Below are 24867 nucleotides of genomic sequence, written 5' to 3'. Positions count from 1 at the left end.
CTACAAAACTGGGATACTGATTCTTAAAAAAAATAGAAAATGAAGAAATTTGAGGGAGAGAAAAAAATACTTCTTTTTATTTTTCTCACCTCTTTTAAACTGATTCTTGTATTGATATTTATACATGAATGGCTGAGATCATTACTTTAGAAAAAGAAATCTAATCCTTGATTTTAGGAGAAAGTCTCTCATAAATTCAGGAAACAAAAATAAGAATAGGAAATAACTATATCACAATAGCTGTAACATAACTCTAACACAGCTGTAGCTCGAACATAGTTGTGCATACAGCTGCACCATCCGTTAAGAAATTCCATTATGGAAAGGAAGATGCTAGACACCCATTGATCTTAACCACAAATTGGGGTTTATTATAGAAAGAAATTCCATTAAGAAAGGAAGAAGCTAGAGGCTGGTGGGAAAATTGATTTACCTATCCCATATAAGACCAAACATAGCTTATGCCGTAAGTATGGTAAGTTAGTTAATGCATTCTTCATTGGAATGTCACGTGGACATGGTTCAAAGAATCTTGAAGTATTTAAAGGTTATTTTTGGAAAGGACTCTTGTCACCTTCAAATAGAAGTTTATATGGATGCAAATTGGGTTGGTTTTCTTGTGGATAGAAGGTCAAATGGGATATTGCACTTTTGTTAGAGGTAATCTTGTTACATGGAGAAGCAAGAAACAGACCACTGGGGTAAGATCCAGTGCTGAAGCTGAATTTTGGACTATGAATCAAGGAAATTAAAGGACTACTCAAAAGAGTTTAAATTGAAGTCTTATGATGGTAAAGTTGCAATTGGTATTACTTATAGTCCAGTTTAACATGATCATACTAAACATATTGAGGTAGATAGACATTTCATCAAAGAAAAAATTGAGAGTAGATAGATTTCCACGCTTTTTGTAACAACTAAGCAACAACTCACAGATGTCTTTACAAAAGGAATCTCAAACATCATGTTTGAATCTATAATTGGCAAGCTGGGAATGCATGACATCTATCACCAGCTTGATGGGGAGTGTTAGCAAGAGCAACATAAGAATCTGTCCGTATTCATAGAATATGGTTTAGTCAATGTTTTATGTATATATGATGGGCACAAATAATTGAGTAATTTTAAGGATTGTATAGATGTATATTAATTAGTTTTTTCTCTAATAGCTGTACAGATTGTGTATTTATACCCTGTAAAATGTTTCTAGTCTAATTAAGTGAGGAGTTGTTTTCTTCTCTCTTCCTTTCTTCCACTCACAGCTTGATCCCTGAGCTAAAGGGGAATGCATAAAACTTCCTAAATTGTCGATTTTTCAGCTATAGCAAGGAGAATCTCTCAAATTGTGTATACGCTGCCATGTGATAACTTACAAGAAAAATATCAATTTCAGTGCAAAGGACCAGCTTCACATTTTGGAACCCCAACTGTTCTCCAGTGCAATAAGTGAGCACTGGGATGACAGTGCTTCTTCTGCGAACAACTTTTGTTGAGACTTTTTCAAGGTGTGGAGTTGAACGAGCATGGGGAGAACTGCCATGATGTGCTCCTTCGTCAGTACTGGGATAATCAAGGACTACCAAAGGTCTAATTCAGTTCTCCAATCCTGTATATGTCAATGCTATATATGGCCAGCCACTGCATGCAAACCTCTTCTCTGTTCTGCTGCTGGGTCTTCTATGCCTGATCTACACATGACCAGTGCTGGGGGCATTACACCATAATTCAGCTCTGCACTCTATTTCCTCTTTTAACTCTCTGGCATTAACACTGTTGCTGTTGGTTCTTCAAAGCTTATTCCTGGTTTTCCAAAAGCCGTTATCCAGTTCTTTTCCTGGTGCTCCAACTTACATTTCCTGCTCTCCAGCACTTTGCATTTCCCATAATTCTTCTTTTTCTATTCTCCAATTCGTTCCTCCATCCGAACCAAGAAAACACCAGCTTATTTAATCCTCTAGAAACACTATAAAAACTACCAAAAGCCTATTAGACAAACGGAATGGGGCTAAGCATAAAATATGGCTAAAGGAATGTATTGATAACTGAAAGTCATTGAGAGGTATCGATGGGAACTCAATAATGCAATGTTTTGAGTTCTCATCACGAAACTACCAGTTACTTAAAAAGTTTAAGCTATTATGGAATGAGACAATAATATATGTCAAGCTAACTTGCTTTCCTTAAGATATCATAACTTAAGGTTGGTTCGACTAGAGCTGGGTCTATTGCATTCCATGTTGGAACTGTTCTATGATGATTATTTGAATTCCTAAAAAACTTCACAAAACTTCTTGAATTAATTCCAGTTCTGAAGCAACTGAAATTTAACCCAATATCTGGCACTAAGTATAGAACCAAGTCAAAGTTTATAAAAATAATATTGGAAAGTCCTTTTCTAAAATGATTGTTTCTGTTAAAAAATGTTTAAAATAGTTATTTTATTTTATTTTAGTACAAACTGCAAAAAAAAAAAAAAAAAAAAAAAAAAAATGGAAGAAGAAGAAGAAACAAAATGTGCAGAATAGTATGTTCTGTATGGTTGTCTTAGTATATGGTCAAGGTGTTATCCATATTAGCTTAAGTATATTATATTGTGCATATGAAATAATGTATTTAAAGTAGCATTAACGAGTATTCCACATGCATTGTAGGCTGTTGGATTAGTAGGGCAGCAAGATACTAGAAGATTGGATCTTACAAGAAATGGTTTACAAGTGCAGAAAACAAAAGTTGGACCTTTTGGATCCCTTCTTTTTGACTCTGCCGTTTCTGTTTCCTCTGGTCCTGGGTGAGTGAGCTTCTGAAAACAAGTCTCTACACGGCAACTTGAGGCATTGTTCATTTAGGATCTTTATTGTATGGATGCACTCATATATAACTGACAAAAATTTGCATGTCTGATACTGCATGCTTTGTTTTCCTTCTCTGTGTGGTTAATTTTGTTAGTTGACATTCTCTCATACAATACATTGTGCCAGAAAAGATGGGACTGAGAATAATTAAAGAAATCACAATGCAAAGGAACACTTGGGCATCATGTGAGAGAATTCTCCTAACACTGCATTCCAAACAAATATGTTTCCATCATTAAGGACGTATATGGTTAATTGTGGATAATGTAAAAACAAAGTGGCATGCCAACAGTTCATAATTCGTAGTTGTCTTGTAGCCTTGAGTTTTTCTCTCAATTCACTGGATTTTGAAGGATTAGCCTTATGTTTAAGAAAGATTTTATGCTGGTTGATGTACATTAGATTAAAGTTTTTTGAGCGGATATTTAGAATCCAGGTGGTATTCCATTGTTTCTGTGTTCATTGTTTTTCTCTAGTTGAGTTGAAACAAGCTCATCATATCATCTTAGTCAAAAGTACAAGAAAGATGAGATCCCAAATTTGAATATGGGTGTTTCTAAGTTCTGTATTGACTGAACTATGAACCTAGAATCCTTTTGCATAATTTCTAAGCCTCAATCCATTCAAATGATTCAAAATCACGGGCTTAAACTTATGCTTATTTATTCAATCTTACGTCTAAGCCCCATTTTCAGAATTTATTATTCTAAGCTATGATCCAGTATTTTCAGGTTTTTCAAAAATAGGGTTCCTTTCCAATAAGAAGGTATTAACCATTATCATGAAGGTCTTTAACAATCGTATGGTTTATTCGTCCCTCATTAAATCTTTAAGGTTTCAAAACTCTAGGTTCAAAATCAGTGGAGGAACGAACAAATGGGTTGAGGCGGGGCAAGATCTGGGTATTAATTTCAGTGGGAGAGTCTATCAAAATAAAAATAAAAATAAAAAAAATTCAGCGGGGGCAAAAATTGAACAAATTGCATGTATAGCCTAATGGTAACTAAGGAATTCATTTCATTCCTCATATTTGAGAAAGGGATCAAATCCCTCTTTATGCACAGTTGTTTTTTCTTTTATTCCTTTTTCCCAGAGGGAGGAGGCAGGGGGCATATGCCTCCAGGGCATGCCTTGCCTCCACCACTGTTCAAAATACAAGAAAAAAAAACGATATTTTGATCCCTTACCTTAAACCTTGGAGACTAAGAGAAAAAATCTCTTCCTTTTTCATCTTCCACCTTCTCTCTCTCTCTCTCTCTCTCTGTCTGTGAGGTGGTGCTTTTATATTTATAATGTGCAAGCCTTAGCTTAGAAGTTTCCAGAAAATGTCCTTAATATCTCTCAGTCCCTTGATTAAATTAAGAACCCATTGAAATGGTTTTTTACTATAAAAACCATTTATTTAAAAAATTAAACCACATCCTAAGGTTGGATTATTTCAAAAGAAAAGATCTACTAAATTACGGAAAACCTAAAATTTGGTTTTGGGTTTGTTTATCATAAAAGGTTTACCAAGGGATAAAACATTGAAAATGTTCTCACATTTTCTGAATATTACCATTTACAACCAACAATTTTCGGTGGAAAAACTCGCCTTAAAATAAAATATTCTCAAGTCCAGTCTGCTCTTTGACCACAGTACCTTGAAAAAAAAATCAGGGGTATTTTACATTAGTTGTGGACAACTATCCCAAATCATGTGTTTTCCCTATGATGGAAAGCGATTTATCTATATTAAAAAAATTCATTATTGCATCATATTCGCACTAGGTAAATGCCTCCTTTTGTCTAGAAAAAGTTGGAATTATTCATAATAACATATCGAAACTGCATTCCATTTAATCAAGGATGTGTGTCCTAGAATACTGCATTCAGATGTGAAATTACACGACTCGTAAATTGGTGAAAAATTAATATTGCATTGACAAATAAAAAAGTAGTCACAAGGAACTTTTGAATTGGAAAGCTTGGTTAATCAGATGGATGCAGCAAGATGAATGCCCGCCATTAACTGACCTGAAAGCTCATATTGGTACTATGTAATTGTGTTTCAGCATTCAATTCATTTTTTTTTTCTGTAAACATATTTTTTCTCCTGGAACTCTTGAATGTAAACACTTCCTTTTGTTCCTTATTGAGAAAATTTGTAAATCTATGTAACATAAAGCTTCTAGTAACTAATGGTAATGGACTTAGGTTATTTGCTTTGGTTCACATGGTTGAGGATCATCTATCTTCATTTGCATCTTTGACTTGATTTACAAAATTCACATCTCTATCATATATTTATATTCAGGTCCGAAACATGGGTGCTGGAATTTGTGGACTTAGGAGGTGAAATGAGACGAGATGTCTGGTATGCATTTATTAATGAAGTTATTGCTTTATACAAGTTCATAAATGAGTATGGAGCAGAGGATGGTGATCAATCTGTATTTCATGTGTATGGTGCTCACAAAGGGAAGGAAAGGGCTATCACCAGTGCAATGAACAGTATTGCTAGACTTCAGGCCCTTCAATTTATCCGGAAGTTGTTGGATGATCCAACTAAACTTGTTCAGTTCTCATATTTGCAAAATGCACCCTATGGAGACATTGTTTTGCAAACTCTAGCTGTTAATTATTGGGGTGGACAGTTAGTCACAAAATTTAAGGAGGCAGGCTATCTACCAGATCGAGGATCAAGGTCTTCTGATGATGTGTTTGAAAGTAGTAACCATGTATTTAACATAGATGGAAGTGTCTACTTCAGGAAGTGGATGAGATCTGCATCTTGGGTTTCTAGTTCCTCTATAGCTTTCTGGAAGAATGCTTCAATAAAACAAGGGGTTGTATTAAGTAAAAATCTTGTCGTGGCTGATACTACTCTTGTAGAAAGGGCAGCGTAACATGCAAACATAAATACCAAGTGGTTGAGAAAACACAAGCCACAATTGATGCAGCAATGCTTAAAGGGATACCCAGCAACATTGACCTTTTCAAGGTTGGGCCGTCATTTCATTTATTTTTATTTTCAATCCTAATTTCTTTTCTTTTTCCCTTTTTTGTTGTTGTTGTTGTTGTTTAGTTTTTTCATTAAGTGTTTCTAGTGCAAAACTTTCCGTTGAATCCCATAATATCATCACTTTGATGCATCTTTGATAAACTGCCGCACTGGTTCAAATATTTCAACTAAGCATGATTTTAAGAAAGGATAAATTTCACTCGCCTCCTTTGAGGCTTGGGCTAAATATACTTAGCCACCATGAGTTTGAAATTTGATCAAATACCTCCCTTATTTTGAATTAAAGGGAGGTGAGCAAAAAACACAAATAAGAAGCAAAGTGGAGGTATTTGATGAAATTTCAAATTACTGGTGGCTAGGTGTATTTACTTCAAACCTTAGGGGAGATGAGTGAAATTTACCATTTTAAGAAACTATATGAGTTGATTCTTCTCTAGAGGGATTGAAGTTATATTTCTAATGTTTGTTTCAATAATGAAATTACTAGTTAATATCGGATTTTTGCATTTGTGCAGGAACTTATACTTCCTTTGACTGTCACTGCCAAGAATTTTGAAAAACTTAGGCGCTGGGAGGAGCCGCACTTGACTGTCTCCTTTCTTGCATTTGCATATACACTTATTGTCAGGTAGATTATTATGACAATGTTGTTTGGAAGAATTTTTGTTGTATACAGTTTGGTTTTGAATTCCTGAATTCAAGTTTACATAGTGCTCAGGTGATGTTTGAAAGACCTATTGTTTATTTTAGTAACTTCCTACTGCCAAGATAATTGATTAGTTTATAATATTTGACTGCTACATGTTTTCTGTTGATGATATTACAGTAGTTTCCTTTTTATGAAACCAATGTCCTGCAAAGGTTGTTATTTTTATTTTTTATTTTTTATTTTTTTATTTTTTATTTTTTATTTTATCTTTATTTTTTGGTGTTAGAATATTTGCTTTGATCATAGCTCTCAATTTTACAACATCCCTTTCTAAATATTTTTTGAGAGATGAAATCAGTTCTGGACGTAATGCTGTAAACCTTTGTGTCGCTATTGTGTTGCTTGAAGAAACTAGAAAAATCATTAGTTTTTTCAGTTTCTTATTTTTCTTTTTTACTTTGGCTATTTGCTAAAATACCAGCTACTGCAAGGATAGTTTGGTTTGCAGGAATAGGAATGAAGGTGAATTGGAATACCATGTGGAAGAAAGGAATCAAAATTTTTATAAGAGTGGGTTTTGGTTTCCATGATAATGATTTTTTATTCCTATTTCCATTTCTAGTAAGTAATCCAAACACAGTAATGAATGGGAAAAGGAATGGATTTTCCATTCCCATTCCATATTCTTGTATACCAAGTGTACCCTAGAAGTTCAAGTTATTAGGGAATGGACCAACAATGTATATTAAGCTAACATCCTCCCCCACCGCTAGTGGAGAGAGACAATAATCCTAGACAAACAAACAGACCGAGAGGCTCAAACTAGAGATTTTTAAGGTCCAGAGCTTTGCTATCATATTCAACTAGCTATTACCCAAAAACTTAACCTGATAGGAAATGGTCCAATGATCTGTATTAAGCTAATAATATGCATGATGGAAGTGAAATGCAAGGAGGATAGATGTTTACTATCACTACAAGAACCCTAGGAATCACTCCTAGAAACCTTTAGGCTTCACACCTAGTTGCTGTTTGTGTGACACAAAGAAAATAGTGGAGGTTAGAAATTTTATCATTCATTCATTGATTTTTTTAGAAGATAGATTGACTACTATATAGAACTTCTCCAAAGACTTGTTAACTTCTTGGAACTATTCACATGGTAGTAACATAGCTTGAAAATATTAGAAGTTAAGAATGTCTACTAGGATGAATCCATATTAAATTATATAAGATCCTAGCTAAGCTTATTTTCATCCTAAGAATGCCAAATTAAAGTTTGGACCTTAGAGTTAAAGCCCATTCCTTTGCGCCTTTGGTAAGCTTTTAAAGGTGGCTGCCACTTGTTTCCATCAACTCCCCTTGGCTTAGGAAAACTCAACCTTGATAAATTAAATGCATGAAATCTCTCATCAAGGTCATGATTCAAGTGTTAAAATTCTCTATCTTCAATCCATATGGAGTTTGAAATTGGCTTGCCCATCCATTTGATGAGATACTTTTGATACAACCATCCTCTTGTTGAAACAATTTGGTGATTAGTAACGTCTTCAATTTCTTCCTTCATTTGAAGGGCTGGTTGTGGGTGAGCATTTGGACCATTTGTTGTAGCATCTTTAGGATTAGAACATAAGGTTAGGCCCTCAATGTTGAAGATGTTAATAATGCCTATATTTTCTAGCAAATCAAGAATATAAGCATTGGAGCTAATTTTCTTGAGCACTTTGTATGGGTCAATTATTCTTTGAGTCAAATTTCTTGTATGCACCTTTAGGATATTTTTTAGGCCTTATCCTTGCCATAATTGTATCTCCTGTGTTAAAATCAACAGACTTCCGTTTCAAATCAGCATGAGCCTTGTAATTCTCATTACTAAGAGCAATTTTCCTCAGACATCATCATGTATATCATGTATATGTTTACCAAAAGCATCGACTTGAACACTTGATCATGCCTCCATTGGTTTTATCAATAGGCTTCCTAAGAAGCAAGGTAGTCATGATCTCAAAGGGGCTGTAACTTGTAGGTCTGTTGACAAAACTGTTGTATGTCAAGTCAGCCATTGGAAGAATTTGCTGCCACTTAGTAACATGTTTGCCACCTTGGCAACAAAGTAGATCACCCAAACTTTGGTTAACAACTTTTGTTTAGCCATCAGTTTAAGGGTGAAAAGTACTAGAAAACTTAGCTTTATGTTCAACTTCTTCCATAAACTTCTCTGAAAATAACTCAAACTTTGCATCCTAATAACAAACAATAGTCTTGGCAAAGCATGAAGCTTAACAATTTCTTTGAAAAAGAATTTAGCAACATGGACAGCATCCAAAGTCTTTGAACATGGGATAAAGTGCACCATTTCAGAAAAAAAATCTACCATGACAATATGGAGTCATGTCCCCTGAAAGGTTTTGGCAAACCAAGTACAAAGTCTATGCCTAGGTCTTTGCCATGGCTCAGGTGGCATAGAGAGTGGCATGTTCAGTCCTGCATTTTTCTTCCTCCTCTTTGATTGTTGGTATATGCTGCATTTAGTAACATTCTTAGCTACTTTTTTCAAAACTTGGCCAATAAAATTGATTTTCTGTCATTCCAATCGTTTTATCTCTTCCAAAATGATCAGTTGGTCCTCCAAAATGCAATTCCTATTTCACTTGTTCATGAAGTCGTGTTAGGTCAGCAAAGTGGGGTCCCCTTGAAAAGATATCCATCATGCAGCAGAAAATCAGGATATGCTCCCAGGTTCCTAGCTACTAGGTCAGTATATATAATGCTGAAATACTTCCATGAATGATAATCTTGTTTCAACAAAACAAATTCCTCAAATTGTATAGCCATAGAAGAAAGAATATACACCACTCTGCTAAGAGAATCAGTTGCTTTGTTCTCAACTCCTGATTTATGCTTAATAATGAAGGTGTATTCTTGTAAGAAGGAGATCCATTTCACATTCCGGTTATTAAGCTTAGTTTGAGAGTTGATATACTTGAGAGCTTCATGATCAGAATATGAAACAAACTCCTCTGGAAGCAGATAATGATCCTAATAGTGCAAAGCTTGAACCATAGCATAGAATTCTTGTCTAGGTTGAGTATTTTTGCTTTGCTTCATTCAGTTTTTCATTGGAAATGCAATAGAATGTCCTTCCTGACTTTTTGCACCTCCAATTCCTATGTTTGATGCATTGCAGGCTACTTCAAGAAGTTGCAAAACAGGTGCTTCAGTCAACCTCTTGTTTATCTCTTCAAAAGCCTTTGCTGCTACCTTAGTCCAAACAAATTGGTTTTTTTTTCATACAATTAGTGACAGGATCTGTAATAGTGCTAACTAGGATGGCTTGTACCTTATCAGAGTCTACTTCTGACCCCTTGGCTGAAACAAGGGGTCATGATGGAACATTTTTTAAATTTATGTAGAGTTTTTCTCACCAAATAACTCTCATAGCTTGTTGCAAATGGAAGACATGATTATCCTCAGCCTTGCGGTAGATTAATATGTTACCAATGTAAGCAACTAGAAACTTTCCAATAAATGGTTGAAGTACTTGATTCATGAAACACATGAATGTGCTAAGAGCATTTGAGAGGCCAAAAGGCATGACTAGGCACCCATAGATACCATCCTTCATCTTAAAAGCAGTCTTCTACTCATCCCCAGGCCTTTAATCGTATCTGATGATACCCACCCTTCAAATCTATCTTTGAAAAGATATAAGATCCTGCCATTAGATCCAACAGACCATTTATCCAAGGAATAGAGAACCAATATTTGATGGTTATCTCGTTGATTGCATGGCTGTCTAGAAACATGCATTGACTGCCATCTATTTTTAGGGTTAGTAAGGCAAAGATAACACAAGGACTTAAGACACTCGCAAATAAGTCCCTTGGATAGTAGCTCTTCCACTTGTCTTTTAAGCTCTGCATTTTCACTTGGATTAAATAGGCTGGAAGATTAGACAAATGGAATCCTGGTATAAAGTCTATAGCATGCTGAATATTGCATAGTGAGGGAAGTTCATTAGGTATCTGCTGGAGCTACGTTTGAGAAGTCATTGAGCAGTTCAGTGACCTTCTTAGATATAGAAGAAATGCTGCTAGCATTTGTCTTCTTGACTTCTTTCATCACCATGACATATATTACCCAATTTTCCTTGCTTTCTTTCTAAAACTTCTTAGAAAGAATAAGAAGAGAACTCTTCATGTCCCTTGGCAACTTTTGCTGACTTTGGAATATCGTATTTTTGCATTTCAGCATTAGTCACTGGTTTCAACGAAACTTCTCTTGAAACTGTAAGTGTTTTCTTTCCTAGAATGATGTATACCTTGGTCATAAAGCCAAGAATGACATGTATTACTTTCATAGGGATCACCGTCGCACCAAATTGAATCACTATAAACACCACAAGAAAGAGAAACAAATAGACCTGTTATTTATCCATGCTACCTTGTATGGTTGTGGGTGTGGCTAAATAGGAAGTTTGAGGTACTCAATTGGTGGAGGCTGAGACAACATTCATGCTCCAAGCCAATATGTAAGTTCTTCTTGGAACAATTGTATGCTATGTGGCCAGGTTGTTGACGCTTGAAACACTTGATGCCCTTACCCTTAGGATCAGCCACTTGAGAAGAAGATGGATTAGACCTTGTGGTTGGATCCTGTCCTCATACTGCAACTTGTGTCATTGAACTGCTTATGCACAGATTCCCTAGCTGTAACTCCTGGCTCCCTATTGATTGAATATCCCACATATTCCTCCATATCTAATGCAACTTGAAAAGCATATTCTAAGCTGTATAATGGCTGATACAGCAACTCCCTTTTCATTTTGGGTCTTAGTCCAACTTAAATCTTGCAAGTGTTTTCTGTGAACCTTCCATTATTTGACTTCTTGTCTTAAATCAAATTTCTGCATATACTCAGCAACATGCATGTTGTTTTGCCTCTAATTAATGAGCTGATCACATTTACTAATTTGTGGGGCATATATTTCTACCATAGCTTAGTCTTCATCTCTTGCCATGTGTTGATTCATGGTAGCCCCATCCTTCTACTGTCTACTTCATCCTTGTCCACCAAAATTTCGCTAAACCCACAATTTTCATTTTAGCAAACCCCACTCTTCGGTCATCAGTCATCATACTAAACAAAGTACTCTTCAATTGCAGCTAGCCGATCAATAAATTGAGTATGATCAGCCTTTTGCTTGGAAATTATGAACCTCTATTTTCACTTTCTTGGAGATATCTCCAACGATGTCACAAACTAAATTTCTTCTTTCAAGTAATCCTCTAGTCGATTCAAACATAGGGTATCGTGGTGCTTGAATTGCTTCTTGGTCCTCCTAGTTTTCCTTAATGCAAGCCTGAGACCTTTCCCCCTTGCTTAACATGTGATGAATCCTTAGTGGGTGAAGATGTTTGTGTCTCGACATTGGTTAGTTGAATGTGGAGGCTATGAAGCTGGTTCACCGTCTGAATTGGCATTTCATCATGCTGGTTGTCAAAAACCTTCCTCTAAAAGTCCGTCTAGATCATGCAGTCATGATCTCAACCTCACTCTGATACCAAAATTGCTGCAGGACAGGGAAGTGAAATGCAAGGAGTGTAGATGTTTAGTATCACTGAAAAAACTCTAGGAATAACTTGTAGAAACCTTTATGCTTCACCCCCAAGTGTTGTTTGTATCACACAAAGAAAACAGTGAATGTTAAAAATTTATCATCCATTCATTGATTTTTTTCAGAAGACAGATCAACTACTGTATAGTACTTCTCCAATAACTTTTTCAAACTATTCACATAGTTGGAATGCAGCTTGAAAATATCAGAAACTCGGTTTTACTACTAGACTTCATTAAAAGACTCTTGGAAAATGATGACAACATTTCGATGGACAATAATAACTTATGACAATTGACTGGGCCCATAATTTGATTCTTGTAAAGTACTTCTAGGCTGAATCCATATTGAATTATATAAGATCCCAACTAAGTCCATTATCATCCGGAGAATTGCCAAATTAAAGTTTGGGCCTTAGAGCCCAGCTCTTTGCACCTTTGGTAAACTTTTAAAGGTGGCTACTACTTGTCTCCATCAATGCACCTTCAATTCAAAAAGAGAACTTTATCTCTCTTTAAAAATACTCATTATTTATCTATTTTGACAAAGTGAAACACAGCGGCAACCCAGGAATTTCTTAGTCCTTTCATTAAAAAACTTAACTTTTTATGCAGGCACTCTGATGTGATGTAAGAATCTGCAGATGCCTTCCCTTTTCTAAACTACTGTGATACATTGCCCTTCATAGGGACATTTTGTGCTTAGAACATGTTTATTTAGGTAAATGCTGGTTGTTATCAGTTTTTTCTGTTATTGAGAGACAAATCCAATTTCCGAATATTTGTCCCATCTTCTAGAATCTGATAAGTTACAAATGTTTCTTATTTCAGTCTCATGTTTTTCATTCTTCTGTAAATGTTCCTAGTTCAAGAGAAGATTTAATAGAATGTGGCTTAGGATGCGATCTAGAAGTTGTTTTTATATAACCCTTTAACCAAAGATATGCCTTTTAAAGAGATGGAGAATACAATTTATAGTGTTAAGCAGGAACTTTGCTTTATTAGTTTTTTGAAGGCATTCAAAATGCTTCATATTTTTACACACTAAATCTAAGCTGAAATGTACTGATCGTTTTGTCAGAAACTTGCTGCCATATGTATTTCCCATGACATTGATGATCGTGGCATTTGGCATGTTGTTACTAAAGGGCCTCAAGGAGCAAGGTCGTCTGGGAAGATCTTTTGGAAAAGTTACTATACGTGATCAGCCACCTTCAAATACAATTCAAAAGATCATAGCTGTAAAAGAAGCCATGCGTGATGTCGAAAACTATCTACAGAATCTGAATGTTACACTTCTAAAAATACGTACAATTATTCTTTCAGGTCAGCCCCAGGTATGTCGTCATGACACTGTACAATTATTCTTCTGAATGTTACACTTCTAAAAGTTGCTATATGTGTACAATTATTCTTTGTTCTTATGAAAATTCTTGAACCTGTCAAATGTCATTTTTTCTTTTATTATTATGTGGGTGCATTTAGTCTGAGGATATGTTTTTCCAAATTTATTTATTTGATCAAACATCATCTTGGAGGAAAAAGTATATGCAATAACATAGCTGTGGTAAATAAACTGTTTGTGCCATGCATACTTAAAAAACTATATGAAAATTATGATGTCTGAAATTTCTAAGAACGGGAATTCATTTTAGATACCTGACTAGTGACTTCAAAAAATAGAGTTGTAGTGTAGAAATCTGGGTTTACAATTGAGTTTTTTTCTAATTTTATTTATTTGATTTCTTTTAAATTTATTTTCACAAAAAGCAGCTGAATGAAATAAATAAATAGTTCTTCGATTCTGTTCTTCACTGCTGGCCTTGTGGTCTGCTGATTGGGTCTCCGAAAAGTTAATCGGGCAAGTGATATTCTCTTGGCATATTGCTGGGGTGTGTTATTTGCTGCAGTGAAAAGAAAATTTTTTGGTACCTTTCTCAACCATGCTATAAATTGGCAAATATCTGACTATTTAGGAATCTTACACAAGTATTTTAACAATTTTGTTACCTAAATTATATCTATGTTACACGCAAATGATCACAGTAATTCACTTAAGCACATGTGCATGTGGTTACCATGGTGAGAGAGAGAATGTGAATTTTTTTCCACTTTTGTGCTTTAAAGTTTAGTGTTATCTTGTTTTTCTGTTTATTTTTCACTCAGATGGTAACTGATTGATTTGAAATCTTCAGGTAACAACAGAGGTTGCCTTGGTGCTGTTAGGTTCTGCAACCATTCTCCTTGTCATCCCTTTTAACTATGTTCTTGGTTTTGTTATCCTTGATCTTTTCACACGAGAGCTCGAGTTTCGTAGAGAAATGGCTATGAGGTTCATCAGATTTTTGAAGGAGCGTTGGGATACTGTGCCTGCAGCGCCGGTTGCTGTAATACCGTTTGAGAGTGATGACTCTTGGTCAGTGGATCAAAGGAAAGAAATTAATAACAAAAAATCAGAAAGAACTCAAAACAATATTAAGTCTAGATAATTTGTTACATACTTACATGTACATTTTTCAGGGTGGAGTTGTGTAAAAAAGTGGCCAGCACTTCCCAGTTAAAGAAAAAACAAAATTTAGCCAAATTTTCCTGCTGATTATTTTTTTAAATGTATATAAATTGACATTTTCTTTATTATTTTCGTAAGCTAATAATTAGAAATTTTTGGTTGATAAGTTTATGGTTCTGAATCTCGTGGTCATAAAACGCATTAAGAGCATGCGTTTTATGGAGAGGGAGAGCAAACTGGAGAAGTTACAACTTAATACTGCAGACCTTTATTATCGCAAGATGCTTGAATCACTCAGGAATTCAGCTGAGAAAATGGTGCTGGGGTCTTTTCTGAAAGCAGGACATTATGTAATCACCAAATCCAGGTAAAACCTTTGAGAACGTCTCTTTCCATCTTCATTTTAGTTAGCTGCTTTGACTCAATTCTTGGATCATGCATATATTTCCTTCTTTTGTGTATGATTGCATCATCTCATCTGATTCTAAAATCTTCTTTTTGCTTGCATGATACGTACAAAGAAGATTACTTTGGATTCTATTCCTAGAGAATGTAAGAACTTAATTTGGGTATGGCTTGATGCCCATCATCCATTAATTGCAGAGGGATTTGTTTGATTAAAGAAGACACACCCGAACTACATTAGAAAACTTTGAAAACAGGGGTAATGTTCGTTGGGGCATCTATGTACAACTTCTATAGTAAACATTTGGAACATCAAACAAAAAAATACACTATGTAAATAGAGATAATAGTCCCAATGACAACAATAGTTGGTTGATCCAAAAAATTATCGACACTGTACCAGATTTTATCTAATTGGAAGCCCTAAATTAATCATTGAGGGCAATGCCAGTATCAGGAGCCACCACCATGTATGAGAGAGTTCTTTTGAGCCCTTTGATGCATTGCAGTTCAGTTTCTTGTCATGATATGAGCACGCTGTTTGGTTCCTGGATTCAACACCATTGATTAGTAGTAAGTAAAGCCCTGGATAATAAGCAACATTATGAAAGATTTTGTTTGAACTGTCTCGATTTTCATCTTAAGTTTGTGAAGTTGTATGCGTGTTAAATTCTGTTATTGACCATGAAAATTTCATTCTTAGTGTGCTCTTACCTTGATGGGCAGAAAGTTACAGTGTATTCTGGGGCATTGCAGGTGAGAATACTCGTAGGATCATCGAATGCATAGCTATATGCCACAGGGCAGGCCTGTTTGAAACTCCTGGAATAGTTTGTAGCTACACATGATATAGGATTTCCATACGCACCTCGACAACAGTACTGATCAGTGTTGAATGCTTCACATGCGCTTTTACAAGCTATGATCTTCCCATCTGTTTTAAGGGCTAGCTCGCTTGGGCATTTTTGCCTCAAGTCTGCATCACAACCAGCAACGCTGCAGTTTCCGGTACCATTCGTGGGGGTGATTGTAATGGGCAGGTTGAAGCCATCAACAAGGCTGACATCGTAGTAGTCAATATCACCAAGGTTGAACTCAGCAATTGAAGCAGGAGGTTTTCCAGGGCTTGTACAGTTGAGGGTAGTGCCACAGGCACCAGTTTGGCATTTTCCACTGCCATTCTTGTCAAAGCTGCAACCTGTTCGGCCCCATATCCGGCCACCCCACACATCAGCAGCAGTGAAAATGGCTGATTGGCCTGGTTTGAGTGCAAAACCACCACCATGGAAGTTGAGACCAGGTGTTATTATTCCAGGCCATACTGTCTCATTGCAGTCATTCACAATGGTGAAGGTGGTTGCACTTTCACACAATTTTCCTCCTACATACACAAAGCATAAGATATGGGACGGTTAGTAAAGGAAAAACAAAAACCATGGAAAATGGATAAAAGCAAGACATTTCAACATGACAACCAGTTAAGAAACAGGAGAGGAGAAAGAGAAAATGGTACCTAATGGAATAAAAATGGCAATGAGGAAAAGAGAGGTGAGGAGATCAAAGTGACAAGCCATCTCTGTGTGTGAAGAAGGGAGATGGGAGCATAGGTGTTTAGAAGAGTATCATTGTGTGTACACATATATGAGGAGAGTGGAGAAGAATACGTGCAGGAGTGAGTGAATCCAGAAGCAGTGGTGGCCTGAACTTACACTATAAAAGGCTTTTTAAGCTTCCTTACTTGCATTTGCAAATGATTCTCATACCCTTCTTAGTTTATTAGCAGCTCTAGCTTTTCTGTCCCCCCTCCTCTTTACCCACTTCAGTTGCCCCTGATTGTGCTCTTTTAGCTCAGCATAGCTGTATCATGCCCTGGAGCCCCCTGATATGCTACTCTTAAAGAGGTAGCTTGGTTATACCAGAGAGTTGGTTTGGTTACATCTAAAAATAAGTTGATCCAGGTATGTAATTTAGTAGCATTTAAGAGGTAATTGGGTTCACTTGCTCTCAAATGTGGCCACTATGGTAACCATTTAGATTTGATTTTTCAAAATTTTAGGTGCCATATTTTCAAAATAATTTTAACATAATGAAAGTTTAAGATCTGTTCTGTCATACAACTACCTATCCTCTTCATTTTAGTCTAAACTTTACCAATTTTTAGTTTTTATGATTTTTTTTTAATTATATTCAGATTTATCGACCAACACAAGAATTTCAGTCGCATGGAGACATAATTGATTTATGTGGAAAATCATTTATGAAGTCCTTCTCGACTTTATGAAGGTTAAAAATCATGGGTTCAAAGATCGCAACAATATGATCCACTAAATTTGAGGGAATGTGAATCTTTGTTACGAACTAAAAAATAAAAGTAAACACTTTGAGAGTTATGGGTTAAGCATAGAAAATAATAATATAAAGCTTAAGCATATGAGCTCCTGAGAGAATTCTTTCGATAGATATATTTGTATTGGAAAAATCTTAGTGAATTTTGACTTGATTTAAAAATTATATTTTACTTAAAATCAATTTAGGAAAGTTATAAACTTTTGAAAAAAAAAAATTGAAATTGGAAAAAATTGTTTTTTAAATTAAAAAAAGGCTTAAAAAATACTTGCCAGTTTAATTCGAGTTGATTCTAGTGTAAATCATAGGAAAGTATGCAAAGTTGTAGGGGATGAATGAAACAAAAGTGTAAATTAATCTAAAATACCTAATGCACTAATAAATTTAGTTACAAAGGTAATATATCTTCAACATACTACCATGATCGGTGGGAAAAAAGTAAGGTACCTATTGAATTTGGAATCTAGACCATTGAAAACATACCATAAAATTTGAGTAATTAAATAAATGTATAAATATTTGAGATTAAAGTATAAAGAAATGAGATTAAAATATAAGGAAAAATGATAAAGAATTATTAACAAATAAGACCAAGATACAATGAGATGAAACCAAGATACGAAATAATAAAATTTCGTATGTGGTATATAAATAAATGAAATTTGGATATGAGATAATGAAACCCGAGTTATATATATGATATTATTTTGATTAATGATATATTTTCAATGGGCATTGAAAAAATATACTTCGATGTTGTAGCGTGTTTTTTTTTTTAATCTTAATTTGGGGTGGAGTCGGACTAGCTTGTGTCATCTATTTATTCCCTAAATTTTATTTATACTTTTATCCTTTTTCAATTTAGTCCCTAAATATATGTGTATATATATATATATAAAATTTTTTTTTTTCTCAAGGAATGTGATTCTTACGTTAAAAAGAGATTAAAAGGAATAAAAAACTTGGACAAAATCAGGACCCTTTAGCCTTCTCCTGGCCAATCACTACCGTCTGATGCCCAGACAATAAACAAATTCCAACAAAAACAACAAAATCAAGACCCTTTAGCTTTCTCCTCCTTCTTCCTCCGGGCATAGTTCCTGAAATGAAAGTCAAGAAAGAGACCCAAAAGAGAAGCGTTGAAAACCGCATTAAAGCACCAACCCCAGATCCCGGAGCACCCTATTCCACTAAAATGGTAGTACAGCATCAAACCCGAAACAGCAAAACTGAACATGAACTGCACAATCTGAACGTCTGTCACCACGCGCTTCCACCGTGGACGCCACCCTAGTGTGCAGGATAAGTAGTAGGTGTACATTAGCACGTGGACGCTCGCATTGGTGACGAGCGCCACCGGCATCAGAGACTGCGAGGTGTGGAGCCATATATAGCACATGATGAGGACGACGGTGTGGTGGTAGACGTGGAGGAAGGACAGCCGTTTGGTGCTCCCACTAAGGATGATCAAGAAGGTGTCGATAAATTCAACGATTTTCGAGAGGTAGAAGACGTAGGCCCAGAAGAAGGTGGGCCGGAGGGAGGGGTGTCAGGTGGGAAGCAGAAGATCCAACGGGTATCGGGGGTTTGGGAGGCGGCGGAGAGGGAGCATCCGACGACCATCGCAAGGGAAAGGAGGAGGAGGAGGAGGTTGTGGGCGGCGGAGATGGGGCGGAGGAGGAGGGGGTGGAGGGTGGGGATTTGGGAGTGGGAGAGGAGGTAAGTGAGGGTGAGATAGCAGAAGATGGTGAGGGTCAGGAATTGGGTGGAGGCGCCCCAAGTGTGGCCTTGTTTCCATTCGAAGTTGGCCAGTGTTGGGTGGTCAACGAGGTAATGGTGGAGGTTGTCCATCGCGTGGGAGCGCGCGCCTCCGTGGGGAAGAGGGGTAGTGGTGGATGGATGAGGTTTGAGAGGTAGCAGTCTCGAAATGGAGAGGGGGGGTTGAAGGTATTAACTTCATTTGTTTTTGCCCTTCTGGGGAGAGTATGGGCTGGACCATTTTTAAGCCCAAAACAAATTGGGGAGAGTATGGGGTGAACCATTCTTAAGCCCAAGAGAACCCTTTATTGAGGCCCTTTAATTCTATTTTTCAATCTATGATAAAGGGTTGATCTTTACCATGGAAATCAAGGATTTTTGACAAATTTATAGTAAATTAAAAAAAAAAAAATCATTTTTGAAAAGTAATGGTTTTAAAATTATTGATAAAATTATAATACTTTATGTCACATAAGCTTCATAAATGCGTCATATTACAACTTGTTTTATAATCATGGCTTGAAGACATAATTTCAATGCATCATTGTGAAGTCGTGTTTTAAAGACACAATTATATTATTTTGAAGTCATGTTTTGAAGACTTCACTTCATTTTTTTATTTATTATATCTACCTCTTTTTTATATTATATTTTTTAAGTAAATGAATTTATTTCCTTTTCATGTTTTTATTTTTATTTTTATTGCTTTTCCCATCTTTATCAAAGCTTTGTATTATTATTTTCGATTTGAATGTATCTTAATAAAATCTTCAATATTTTTCTATTGAAATCATGTCTTGAAAGCATGATTTTAGTAAAATGTACTCAAATTGTGTTTTCAAGTTTTAGGAATAAAATTATGCTTGAGAACTCCAATATGATTTTTTTCTCAGCTCATTCTCAATGAAGATATTGTACACTTATGTATGATGTAAAAGTTTTCAAAATATTTTTTATTTTTTTATTTTTTTTAATTGTGGCTCAAAACACTTAACAAACAATAACTAAAAAAAAAAAAAAATCTCAATTTTGTTTTAAAAAATAAACTATTAATTTTCAAAATAAATTATGGAAAAACTATTTTTATCAAAAGTTTGTCAAATAGTTCTAATTATGTTCTAAAAAGAATAGAAAACGAAAACCATTTTTAAGAATAGTTACTAAATAGGATTTTAGTTATTATATTAGTGCAAAATATTTTCCACTTATCAATGACAATCACATAAAATCTTTTATCGTATTCAAGAAGCTCGATTTCGTATTATATTATTCCATTCAATATGTTACTAGAAATCATCTTCAAATCTTCAAAGGAACATGACACTAAGTTAATGTCATATGTTCGTCCATGGTGCTCAAAAACTTGATATTGGATCAATTGTATATCCTATTCATTTGCATTTGTCAAGTATGCTTTCATATGCATGTTTGAAATGAGTCATAGCTAACAACTTGAAAAATCCCACTAGTATTGTTTACTTATGGCCGGAGAAGAACCTTGCTAGAATCAAACCCTATTTCTTAAAGTTTCTAATGATATATTTTTATTAATTCTTGAGATTATGTTTGGTTTTTTGGAAAATTTAAGGGAAATGGTAAAGGAAAGAAAATAAGGAGGAAAAATAGAAGGAAAAAAAGAAGAAGAATTAAAGTCAATAAATTATTTTTATACATTACTTCAAATGATTTTGCACATTCTAACTATTAGTTAATAAATTATATTTATATGCTACTTCAAATCATTTCATGTATTTTAACTATTGGATATAAAGATAAAATAATTTGAAAATGCTCGAGTTTTTAATTAATTTTAATTATATTTGAATTCTTTTAATATTTTTCATAATAAAATCAAATATGAAAAAACATATTTTTTTCACAATATTTTTTTCTTTATTTAATATTTTTTTGGAACCAAACATGGTGCAAGGGTTTTTTCAAATGAGACTCAATAAATAAATATCCTTGTTTTTGGGGGAAAAAACCATTAAAAAAAATTGCATGTCATGCCTTTGAATTTATTAAAGAAGCAACTCAACTAGTCAAATCGAAAAACTTATAAGTATTTCAATTATAGTTATATTGCTTCATATAATTTAACAAGAATGAACCCATATGTAATAATATAATTATAAGTTGTAACCCCTCAACGTGTAAATAAAAAATTGTTATATGCTTTCTCTTCATGATTTAAGTTAAAAAAAAAAATTGCTATATATTCTTAAATATTTTTTTTTATATAAAACCCATGTATAAGAAAGATTCACAATCAAGAGTAACATAAGCCTACTATTTGGACGTAATATTTCATATTATACAATCTTTTTATGAAAAATAGAATTTCTTGGGCAAGGTTTATATTTTTATCTAGATCTAAATAGAGTAGCATATTAATTATAGACACAACAGAAAATATGAGTTCTTATCATAAATTAATTTGTAATTAAAAAAGAGTATATTGTAGTAAAAAAGTTTTTTCCATGAAAATTTATTTGTGGTAAGTTTGTTGTTATAAATTCATGAGCATTTATTTTTAATAATAAAAAAATAAAGTTTGTAGCTAAAAGGCAAAATTATTGGCACAAATTTGTGGTAGCATATTACTCAACAAAGCAAATTCATAGCAAAAGTTGATTTTTTTTCCATGAAAAAAAGGGCTAAAGGTCACTTTTGATATATACGAGTTTTTTTCCACTTTGAAGTATTATTTAAATTTTCTTTTATCTTACAATTATTACTAACTGTTAGCCTTAGGGTTCTCCTAAGTGAGTTTTGATGATAACAAATCATGGTTAGTATGCTAAGAGTTAAAATCAAGATAAGTTTCAGGTAGTAATCAAGAAAGTCAAATGAGAAATCAAGTTAATCATCAAAGGATCTAATGAAAGTAATATCAAGGGTGCATGAAGGCTATTCAAGCTTAGAAACTTAATGTAAGGTGAATATTTGGGTGCTCTTAGGAATTTTATTTTATTCATGCATCATTTTAATAACCGAGTTAAGTTTTAAATCTTAATTTTATTCAAACTCAAGTATATGTTTAAGAAACCTTAGGCAAAATCACTTAAACTTGACTAAGGTACTTAAAGACCTTGCCTAAGTGTTAAAGGAAAATTGGAGTGAAAAAGATTGTTTTCAAAGCTGAAAAAGTCCAATAGATTGAGGGTAGAATTGAATCGGCTCAAATGGTTGGGAATCGATCGAATTGGTTGCCTTTTCCTAGTTGAGGACCGATCAAGGGTGTACATTTCCTTCTATTTCTTCTAGAAGGGCTCCCAATCAAGGGAAACCCTTTCTTAGTTGAGGGTAACCCCTTCCTAATTGAGGTCCGATCGAACCCCTAACGATCACCTACCATGCATTAATTACCTAACAACTAGTCAACCGGTCTATTGGAGCTTGATCGGGAAAGGCTAGTTGGTGCAATTTTTGGTGTCCAAGCTTGGAAACCTATAAATAGAGGGCTCCTATTCAGTTGTTGATAAGAGAAGACCTGCATTAAGCTTCTTACCTACCTATTTCTCTAGTTCAAAGCCCTCATTCTCTCTTTGGTGCATTAAACTCACACTTGCAAATCATTCTTACTGCACCCTTGTGTTTATCCTAATTTCTTTGCATTTATTCATTAATTGTGTTAGGATTGAGTGATCTTAAAGCCTCATTTATTGAATTAATGTTAAGTGCTAGGGCTTCAAGTTGGGAACAAACTTGAAGAGTTACTTGGAACACCTATAAGAGTCGGTGAATCCAATTGTAAGAACTTGGAAGCTTGGTTGAAAGCATCACATTAGTGGAACCCTTACTTGGAAAGAGTTTGAGGAGAGTGGACATAGGTAGGATCGGACCACTATAAACCCGTGCTTAGAATCTCTCTTACTCTTATCTCTTTAAATTTATTGCCTTTTTATTTATGGATTAAGGGTATTTTTGAAAAAGTTTTAAAACCCAATTCAACTCTCCTTCCCCCTATTTCCCCATTTAAGTGGTTTTGCTTAATTAAATTAGTCTCTATTTCACAATTGGTATCAAAGCTAGACCTTTTGCTAAAGATTTAACAATCTAAGAAGATGATAAAACAAAGGTTATGAATAATTAAGGAAAATACCCAAAAGGGGGGGGGGGGGGGGGTGAATTGGGTTTTTCAAAATCTTTTTCCACACAATAATATATGCACAAAATAAATAAAGGAAAGAGATAAAGTTAGAGAATTCAAACTCGGGTTTATAGTGGTTCGGCACTCCCTTGCCTACGTCCACTCTCCTCAATCTCCTAACCGAGTGAGGGTTCCACTAACTTGAAGCTTCAATCAAGCTTTCAATCTTCTTACACTTGGATTCCGGCTCCAATGGGCTCTTACACAATCTCTTCAAGATTTGAACCACTTGAAGGCTTTCACACTCAGTTTACACAAATATGAAACTCTCAACCTAGCTTAAGGATGACTCAAGTACAAGAGAAAGCTAGGATGATTTACAAGAGTGCACTAAGAATATGCAAGTGATGGTTTAATGCACTAAGAAAGAAATGAGAGCTTTTTGATCAAGAACAGGTAGGTAGACAATTGATTGTAAAGGTTCTCTTAGTCATGAATGAAGTGGAGCTCTCAATTTATAGGTTTCTAAGCTCGGGAGACAAAAACAGCAGAAAGTAGCCTCGACCGGACGAGCAAAGGGTCGACCGGATCACTAGTCGTTGGAGCATTTAATGCATAACAGGTTACCGTTGCCTCAACCGGACCTTGACCGGTCCTCGACCGGACCTCGACCGGACAAGGGTGAGGCTCGACCGGGAAGAGAAAGCTACTGGGAGAGAGAGAAGGTTTTTGTGCCTCCCTCGACTTGACCTCGACTGGACAAGGGAAACCGATCGACCGGTTCCCAAACCGGTTGAGCCGGTTGGCCATAGCCTCGACCGGTTGAGCCTTTTGGCCCCGAAAACCTATCTTTTTTTATTTCTTTCTTTTCCAATACTTAGGCAAGGTCTTTAGGTGAGTTAATATGCCAATTTTGAATCAATTTGCCTAAGGTATATTTGATAAAACTCGGGTTTTAAAGAAAATCAAGTTTTAAAGAATAAACCGAGTTTTCTACGATGCATGAAAAGGTATGAACATCCTAAGTGCACTCATGCTATCATCTTACATTCATTTCCTATGATCACAAGTCTTCCAAATGATCTCGATCCGGTATTCGTTTGGTCCTTGATGAATTTTTGAGATTATGCCTGAGATTCTTAACAATTTAAAATAATTAGTCACTTAACCATGGTTTGTTATCATTAAAACTTGATTAGGAGAACCCTTGGGCTAACAGAAGATATGACTAATCCATTAAGCTCACACCATTCGGAAGGTTTTGTAACTAACCAACCTCCATTCTTTCCGGGAACTGATTATCCTTATTGGAAAACTAAAATAACTTAGTTTTTACAATCTATTGATCTTAACCTTTGGGATGTTATTGAATATGGTCTCACTATTCCTTCAAAACTTGTAAATGGAGTGATGGTTCGAAAAAATAAGCAACAATATAATGAACATGATAGAAGAAATGTTTAATTAAATGCTACAAGCATTTACGTTTTGCAATGTGTTATTGATAGAAATGAATATAATCATGTTTGTCGATGTAAATTGGCTAATGAAATTTGGAGATTGCTTGAAGTAACTCATGAGGGAACTAATCAAGTAAAATAATCAAAGATAAATAAACTTGTTCATAGTTATGAA

At 35.0% G+C, this 24867-nt stretch overlaps 2 protein-coding genes and 1 pseudogene across 2 annotated transcripts in view; 1 reads left to right on the top strand and 2 right to left on the bottom strand.

Moving 5' to 3' along the window:
- The window catches only part of LOC117926644, a 37240-nt gene extending 20821 nt beyond the window's left edge, over nucleotides 1–16419 (top strand). Inside the window, 7 exon segments of the mRNA XM_034845828.1 lie at nucleotides 2652–2788; nucleotides 5149–5735; nucleotides 5738–5835; nucleotides 6372–6484; nucleotides 13203–13458; nucleotides 14317–14997; nucleotides 15792–16419. Of these exon segments, the coding sequence (XP_034701719.1) occupies nucleotides 2652–2788; nucleotides 5149–5735; nucleotides 5738–5835; nucleotides 6372–6484; nucleotides 13203–13458; nucleotides 14317–14610 (1485 nt within the window). The 3' untranslated portion in view covers nucleotides 14611–14997; nucleotides 15792–16419.
- Nucleotides 15194–16631, bottom strand: LOC117926645 (pathogenesis-related thaumatin-like protein 3.5). Its single transcript, XM_034845829.1, has 3 exons — nucleotides 16549–16631; nucleotides 15750–16416; nucleotides 15194–15583 (listed from the first exon to the last, which is right to left on the bottom strand). Exons 1-3 carry the CDS (start codon nucleotides 16607–16609, stop codon nucleotides 15442–15444), a joined length of 870 nt encoding a protein of 289 aa, XP_034701720.1. The 5' UTR covers nucleotides 16610–16631; the 3' UTR covers nucleotides 15194–15441.
- Nucleotides 16632–18325: 1694 nt separating this feature from the next.
- LOC117926975 lies at nucleotides 18326–19315 on the bottom strand (annotated as a pseudogene).
- Between the last annotated feature and the right edge of the window lie 5552 nt (nucleotides 19316–24867).

The sequence above is a fragment of the Vitis riparia genome, chromosome 12 (assembly GCF_004353265.1).
Source record: "Vitis riparia cultivar Riparia Gloire de Montpellier isolate 1030 chromosome 12, EGFV_Vit.rip_1.0, whole genome shotgun sequence".
NCBI lineage: Eukaryota > Viridiplantae > Streptophyta > Magnoliopsida > Vitales > Vitaceae > Vitis > Vitis riparia.
This window is presented reverse-complemented; position numbering and strand designations above follow the sequence as displayed.

What these genes read in the sequence shown, in the direction of transcription:
- LOC117926645 (XM_034845829.1), bottom strand. Translation starts at nt 16,609, where the DNA reads ATGGCTTGTCACTTTGATCTCCTCACCTCTCTTTTCCTCATTGCCATT. An exon ending in TGCCATTTTTATTCCATTAG is followed by an intron (nt 16,417 to 16,548) that starts GTACCATTTTCT and finishes TTGTGTATGTAG; the next exon opens with GAGGAAAATTGTGTGAAAGT. An exon ending in GTAACTTTCTGCCCATCAAG is followed by an intron (nt 15,584 to 15,749) that starts GTAAGAGCACAC and finishes TGTTGAATCCAG; the next exon opens with GAACCAAACAGCGTGCTCAT.